The sequence below is a fragment of the Mauremys reevesii genome, linkage group 18 (genome assembly GCF_016161935.1).
Source record: "Mauremys reevesii isolate NIE-2019 linkage group 18, ASM1616193v1, whole genome shotgun sequence".
NCBI classification, from domain to species: domain Eukaryota; kingdom Metazoa; phylum Chordata; order Testudines; family Geoemydidae; genus Mauremys; species Mauremys reevesii.
In genome coordinates this window covers 12244017-12251759 of record NC_052640.1, presented here as the reverse complement: position 1 = coordinate 12251759, position 7743 = coordinate 12244017, and the positions used below count along the sequence as shown (strand labels likewise).

Below are 7743 nucleotides of genomic sequence, written 5' to 3'. Positions count from 1 at the left end.
GGGTCAGCAAGAGGGCTATGTGCCACTGAAGTCCTACTTCTGAGGGCTCAAGTGAGACCTAAACCTTGCACTACACTTCTGCACAGGTGAATTTCACCTAGAGTGACCAGCTAGCAAGTGTAAAAAATCAGGACAGGAGGTGAGGGGAAATAGGCGCCTATATAAGACAAAGTCCCAAGTATCAGGACATCTGATCACCTTAACTTCACTGCATAGCACATAGCCTGAGCACAGGGGTTGTGTGTTGAAAGTTCTGCAGCAACTACATCAGTGATTCTCAAACTTTTGTACTGGTGACCCCTTTCACACAGCAAGCCTGAGTGCGACCCTCCCCCCAATAAATTAAAAACATTTTTTAAATATTTAACACCATTATAAATGCTGGAGGCAAAGCAGGGTTTGGGGTGGAGTCTGACAGCTCGTGACCCCCCTCACAACTCCCTGAGGGGTCCTGACCCCCAGTCTGAGAACCCCTGAACTACGTGAATCCTTGATTAGTCTGTAAGTATCTACACGGGGAACAAATAGTTACTGATGAGCTCTTCAATCTGACAGAGAAAGGTCTAACATGATCCACTGGCTAGACAAATTCAGACTGGAAATGTGGTGTACATTTTTAATGGTGAGGGTAATTAACCACTGGAACAATTTACCAGGGGTCTTGGTGGATTCTCCATCACTGGTCATTTTAAAATCAAATTTGGATTTTTTTCTAAAAATATGCTTAAGAAAGTTTAAAGTTTAAAACAAAAATGTTGCCTACATAGTATCTTGGTGATACTAGGCCACATGTTATGAGTGTTTCAGGGGGACTTCTCACATGAGTAAGGATTGATATGCTTAAGCACAGTGTTGGTACTTCCCTAAGAAACTATATATTTCCAGTGTTCTTTAACCCATGTGACTAAATGGAACAAACACAAAATCTTGTTAGAAAATTAAGATGTTTTGTTTTATTTTGGAAAAAAACATTACTTACTTGCAAAATCATTCTTGCTACATAATCTAATTTAAAACTCACATCTCATTCAATTAAGATTTCATACCATTGAGAAAATGATGCCGTCCCGAAGAATACTGCAAAAGCTGCCATATACAAGCCCATAAATAAACTGCATGATTTTCATACTTTAAGACTGAGGATAAGAACAGGGTTTGTTTTTGAAGATTCATTTCAAGCATTTCTATTTCAGTATATTTTCTGCATTCAGTAAAACTGTGAAAAATACATAGAATCAAACAAGATGAACAGACTGGGGGGGCGGGGGTGGGTGGACATTTACAGTATGCTTGTGGTTTTTTACTACTTTATCAGAAACTAAAGAAGCAAACAAAAGAAACTCCATTCCTATTACTAATAATACAGTGTTCTAACTCCTAAACTCACGTGACATAACCAAGATATACTACTTTATGTTCAAAATGCACTGATAAAGCATGGGACACAGGTTACGTACTGGAAAACATTGCAGTATCTTCAATAGGTCTCAATACATATGGGTTAATAAATGTTCACTCCTTATATAATACATCTATGTCATATTCCAAAGTGTTTAAAAATCATGTTCATGATTCATTGAGTCTATTGCTGTATTTTGGGGACCACATTATATGTTATACCTGGATAAAAAAATAGACTTAACCCTTTATAGTAGATGCTGTTGTACTGTATGTCAAATGTTATTTTCAAATGGATCTATGATAATCATTGCTACTGACAGTAACTTAGGTGACTGCTATAAATTTAGCATAGGAGTTACATTCAAAGTGAGAAAATGGCACAGTGGGAATTATAAATATTTAAAAAGCCAGATTTAAAAAAAAAAAAAATTTCCTATGACTCATTCACAACATCACTTTTACTATAACATAATGATTAGAAGAGAAATCGCCTAATAGGGTTAAAATCTATATCCATGGTCACAGTTTTTAAAAAAATGTGCTTCAGTATCAAAAATATGTTTAAATATTTTATCAGCACACAACACAGACACTTTGAACTCTGTTATCACAGTACAGTTCTGTTACAACAACCTACTTCCATATACTCCAATCGCTCTTCCTATTGTATCTTTTGGAACAGACATTCTCTTTCCACAAGGGTCTGCTATATTTACACAGTTGTAATAATTATTCCAATGCTTAAAGGGCTAAGAGCAAGCCTATGCACAAAAGCCAATAGAGCGAGAGAGAGAGAGAGCCACTGCAGTATTTAGCTTTCTTCTTTCCCTGCTTTTACATTTAGCTGTCAACAAAATAGAATTATTTTGCTCACAGGATTAGAGTTAATAAATGTCTGTATTTACACGTATTTATGATAGACACAGTGGGCCAAATTCTGCTCTGTTTTGCCTGTGTACGTCTGGAGTAAATTGGTTCAAGTTAGTGCAATAACTGCAGAATTTGGTTCCCTTTTTAGTTAGTTAGGGAACAAATCCCAGTCCCCTGAAATCAATGATAAAACTCCCACTAACATCAATGGGAGATTGTCATTGACTTCGGTGTATCAGCCTTGGCCTTAACTGTGGAAAGTATAAACATTAAATTAAGTGGGGAAAGATACTTTGAAAACATTGGGTCAAATCATCGGCCCCCTTACAGCTGGTGGCACAAAGCATTGGGAAAGCAAGCACAAACTACTTGGGGTTTGCCTACTGAAGGGGAATCCCCGGGTGAGCTGGGGCAGCACTGGGGGTGGGGGGGTTAGAGATATGGCTAGGAGAGAGAAGACGTGGCAGCAATATCGTTTTGGTCTGAGCAGACTGAGCTGGTGGAATGTTCCCTTTGGAACAACTGTGGCTGAGCAAATAGAGCAAGATGCATATTTTTGAGGCCAACTTAGCCCCTGGCCAGCCTCAAGAGAATAGGGGTGTATCAGTGGCAAAAGCCACCTTGTCCTCTCCCCACCAACCCCGCTGGGTGGGCACGACAATAGTGTGCCTGAGGGTCTGCCTCAGTGTGTCCAAACTACCTTCAGTCAATTACCGACTGACAGTCTACAAGAACCAGGAAGACATTGCTCCAATGAAAAATGAGTCCCCCCTCCACCCCCCCAAGATACTACATAATTGTATTGGAAGCAAAAGCTGCTGAATGCTGAGTAGTTTAAATCACAAAAGACTGTCTTGCAGTCTATTTAAAAGATGTCTGGATACCAATACACAGACCCATCTGCAGTCTTGCTACCTTCACAGTATTTTGTTGGAATTCAGTGTCTCATTCTGACCGCTAAAAGGAGAAAGATAAGTCACAGTGTGGGTTTTGATTTCCAGAAGCTACAGGTCAATTCCATTTGTGAAATGCATGTGATGGACCGTTGTTGATCTATCTGAAAGACTGAGACAACTAGCTTCTATTATGATTTGTCAGCAGACAGAAATCGCCCTTTAACTGAAACTAACATTGCGGGTTGGAGCAGGGCAGTCAGAGCCATTTATATATATTGCAGATCTGGAAAAAGGAATATCTAAAAAGTTAGCTCTGTGTGTGCTTGTGTGTGTAAAATATATATTGCACACGTTGTTTGTGTGTATATAGACATAGTGTATATCTGCTTCATAGGTCCCAAGTCTATAGAGTGGGCTGAATGGCTGGAATTTTTCTTTTTTCCCCTCGAGGTCTGGCTTCCTTACAATGTTCCAATGAAATGCCTGTTGGCAGAATGTGGTGTTAATAAGCTTCACTGGGATAATTGATTACTTAAGATATTCCATGTAAACAGAGAGTGCACAGCTAAACAAGAATAGTCCCGTTACAACATCACAATAGGAAGCATTTCATTTGCAGAGCACAAAGATGCATCTTTCCTGAAATACGTGACCTTTAGATTTCGATAGCAATAACCTTCCCATCTCTAGTGTTGTCATCGTCACTGACAAAACCATCCAGTGTATAGTAGTGCTAGTTACTCTGCAGCTATTGCTAATGGCCAAGTGGTAGGTTGCATTACACACTGGAAGGGAGGCAGATGAGGACAGACTTGTACATACTCGGCAAAGCAATGTGGCAATTTCCAATTTCTTAGGCAGTGATTAGAAGAGCAGTTGCTACTGGCATTAATGGTGAGAAAATAATGGTGGGGGCTGTATTGGAGGTCCTGAAGGTATGGCTTGATTTTCAGAGAGAATCTGGGTCTAATATCAGACTGCTGATAAATCAATCCGATTGGCTGAATTAGTACTCTTGTCCCAGGTGTTCATCTTTGTAGGAGTTGTACCCGGCCTATTCCCAGTCATCTGGAAGACAAAATAGTATTGAAACTAGATTTACTACTTCTGGTAAATCGCTATTGACTGGAGCACATGAAAGCCTGAAGGCATCAATCTAGACTCCACATTACCTTAGACTCTTGAGAGCACACGCCATAAAGAAGCCATTTAACATGTATTGTCGGGTATTATTCAGTGATCACTGCCAATCATTTCAGAAGCTATCATTTCTAATAGCCAGTTTTCTCATAAAATACATTTCTTTTGTCTCAAGACAACTTAAGCCCTGCTTGAGTGGGGGGGAGAAAGAGGAATGCATATATACACACTGATTTGTTTATACAAATGTTTATTCGTAGGACTCAAATGTAAAGGTATTCTGCCTGGAGCTGGTTGGAAATTGTCTGCTGGAACAAATTTGCATCAGAAAATGCCAATTTGTCAAAAGCAAAATGTTTCATGCCAACTTGTCACTTTTGACAAGTCTCATGAAGGAACACAGGCAGAACCCAGCCTGTCAGGCAGGTTTCACATCTCTCCCTGCCACCTTGCCAACTCCTTGGCAGCACACCTGAAGGACTGCCCTGGAGTCGGGACTCCTGGACTTCCAGGATTTGCAGCTCCAGGACAGCCTTGCTATGTAGACTCTCCCTAGGCTTGGGGACGCCAGGGCTTCCAGACTCTGAGGCCAGCTGGCTGCCTGGACTGACTGATCCCTGCAGCCCAGGGAGCCTGCTGCCTTGCGAGTCAGGCAGCCTGGGGAATCAGCTGGCACAGGAGCCTGACAGCCAGGCTCTAGCTGGGGCACACAGGGCTTCCAGGTTCCCCCCCCCCACAAAGCCGGGAGCCTGGGACAGGCTTCAGGGTTTGTGGTTCCAGGGCATACCCGCCAGGCAGACTGGCCCCCGAGCTTCCATAATCTTAGGCCTGCTCGAATCTTGGGGCAGCTGGCTTCCAAGGTTGTGGGAGTTGGGCAGTCGGGGAGCCAACTACTGTGAGCATTGGAGAGCCAGCTGGCCCATGGAGTCTGGAAGCCATGGAGCCAGGAAGCTGTGGAGTCCCTGGCCCTGGGGGAGTCTGCATGGCAGGGCTGCCCTGGAATCATGAATCCTGGAGGCCTTGCCAGCTGATGGCTGAAACCAACGTGATTGCAACATTTCTGTTTGGTTGAAAATTTCAAAAATTTTGAAATAGCGAAATTTCCCATGAAACAAAAATTCTGACTTTTGACCAGCTCTAACCCTAACCAAAAACTATGGTCATCAGCTGAAGCTAATAGCAAGAAAACTCTTTCAGGGCTTGGGTCAAAGCTCATGGAAGACAATGGAAAGACTCTCATGACTTCAGTAGGCTTTGGATCAGGCCCCAAAACTGACGTTTTAGAAATTTTACCCACTGGCTTTTCAGATAACAGAATTTAGTCCTCTGCTTTCAGAGTATCTCCTATAGTCACAACACAACACTTGCCCATCGCCACTGGCTATAGAACACACTGTAGAGACAAGTGCTAATTAACTTCTGTGCCCCCTGTCATCTCATCTTTCTTTCCACAATATTACTCTACAGCTGGGCAATATTTTTCAGCTGAAACTTTTTTTTTCCCCCACCAAAAAAAAAAAAATAAAAATGCAAATCCGGATCCAATGAAATATTTTGCCAAAAATTGTGTCTATTTGGGCAAAATGTTTCAGTCAAAACAAAAGAAAGGTTGTGGAAAGGTCTAAACAAATCGTTTTTAACGTTTTGAAAATGAAACGTTTCAAATTTTTTGGGCTACACAAAGCAGTGAAGGGGAAGGACGGATGAAGAGACACCCCCCCGCCCCACTTTAGCGTTGTGCTCCGGGCATCCACTGGGGATGTGGGAGACTCGGGTTTGAATCCACCCTTGTCCTGATTTTTTACACTTGCTATCTGGTCACCCTAGTTGGGCCTCTCTCCATCTCTACTCCCTGGTTTTGTAAATGCAGCCCTTCAATTCCTTTGCTTGTGTTAAAAAAGTTCAAAATGAAACATAGTTTCAGGCTGAACAAAAATGTTTCCTTGGACACAAAATAAAGTTTTTCCAACTTTTTCACTTTGCTGAAAACCCCCCATAAAATATGTTTTTAACTTCAGCTTGACCAAATCAAACAATTCTTTTGATTTTTTTTTTTCCAGAATTGCCAGGGAACCAAAAAATCAGTTAGTCTCAGAGCTTTGCTCTACAACCTTCCAGCCAGTACATTAGGGTAAAAATGGCATTGATGAGAGTACTTACAATATCAGAGTTGAAGGGTTTCACATTGATGTTGCGAATGGAACTGCTGGTGAGGGACCACACCTTGGTTTTGTGCTTAAAGGCGGCTCTAACCTTTGGAAAGAGGCATTAGAAGGCGGTCAGGAAATTATGATCCTTATCTTGTTTTATTTATTTTCAGGTACAAAGTATTGTCTTTATTTTATAAATGGATGAGGGTTCATATGCATATATTACTATGGAATATTTGCCGTTCTACTGTATAGTAATAATAATAATATTGTGGGATTCCATTTTAGTGTTTATCAATAGGTCTGTGATCAGATTTGCATATTTTATAAGTAAAAATATAAGCTCTGATTGTATCAGCTAATCTGTGCACTCAGGGGGGCACTTCCCTGGACTCCGTGCAGTTCCAAAGTAACTGCTCTGCCAGGAGCCATCAATGGTTGTGGCCTCCAGGTGCACCCCCAGAGACACAAGGGGCTTTGTGCAGTTCATTCTGGTCTTCCGGGGATCCCATAGGTTCTATGTGAGTCACCAAGTTTGCAGGTGGGCCCTGTTTTCTTTTTTCATTGGATGCAAACCCTGACAATGCACAGGCACACCCATCTCTCTCTGATGGGATGAGGAGATCTGATATCAGAATTCCTTCTCCAGAACCCCTCCTGGCAAGTTTTTCCCTGACGGGAGATGATCCAGGCAGTTGTTTTTTTCCAAACTGCCAGCCCTGCAGATTCTAATAATCAAGTAACACTAGTGCAACTCCATCACCTTCTATATTATGGCTGAACAGGTGTCTATGCAGAGAGGCTTTGGCCCAGCATTGGGAGCTTAGTAAATAATTGTGTTGATGGTTGTGAGCCAGACTAGAATGCAGCCTGCTCCCCCAATGCTGTGCTGGCTCCATGGAAGTAAAAATGGGAAGAAATATTTATTTTTGTCACTAACATGCAGAGGGATGTGTTGAGCAAAAGTTGCCATCTTACGTAGTCACTTTTCAGAGCAGGACTGCACGTAGCTAAAATTCCAGCATGAGGCCTAGGCATCACTTATCTGGAGAGCCGGAGTGGGACTTAAAGATGCTGGCCAGTCAGGCAGAGGTGAATTTCACACTTTAAGAATAATGTTCACTTTGCACACACAGGGTGAAATCTTGGCCTCACTGAAGTCAATGAAAAACTTGCCCACCATGATCCTCCAAATACCCACCGCTCCACTGAAGTCCTAAAGAAGTATGTCCTCATAGTGACAACAGGGCTCATATCCCCATGCCGCTCCAGCTCACCTTTCTCAG

General features: G+C 42.0%; 1 protein-coding gene across 10 annotated transcripts in view; it reads right to left on the bottom strand.

Annotated features, from left to right (window-relative positions):
* Positions 1-821: 821 nt before the first annotated feature.
* Positions 822-7743, bottom strand: part of ADGRD1 (adhesion G protein-coupled receptor D1) — a 257981-nt gene continuing 251059 nt past the window's right edge. For 9 of the 10 annotated variants that reach the window (XM_039504722.1, XM_039504714.1, XM_039504720.1 and 6 more), the window contains 2 exons: positions 6468-6560; positions 823-4235 (listed from right to left, as the gene is read on the bottom strand). In XM_039504722.1, coding sequence (XP_039360656.1) covers positions 4140-4235; positions 6468-6560 — 189 coding nt within the window. In that variant the 3' untranslated portion in view covers positions 823-4139. Of the gene's footprint in view, positions 4236-6467; positions 6561-7743 lie in introns of all 10 variants that reach the window. The other variant, XM_039504723.1, reaches the window with a different exon arrangement.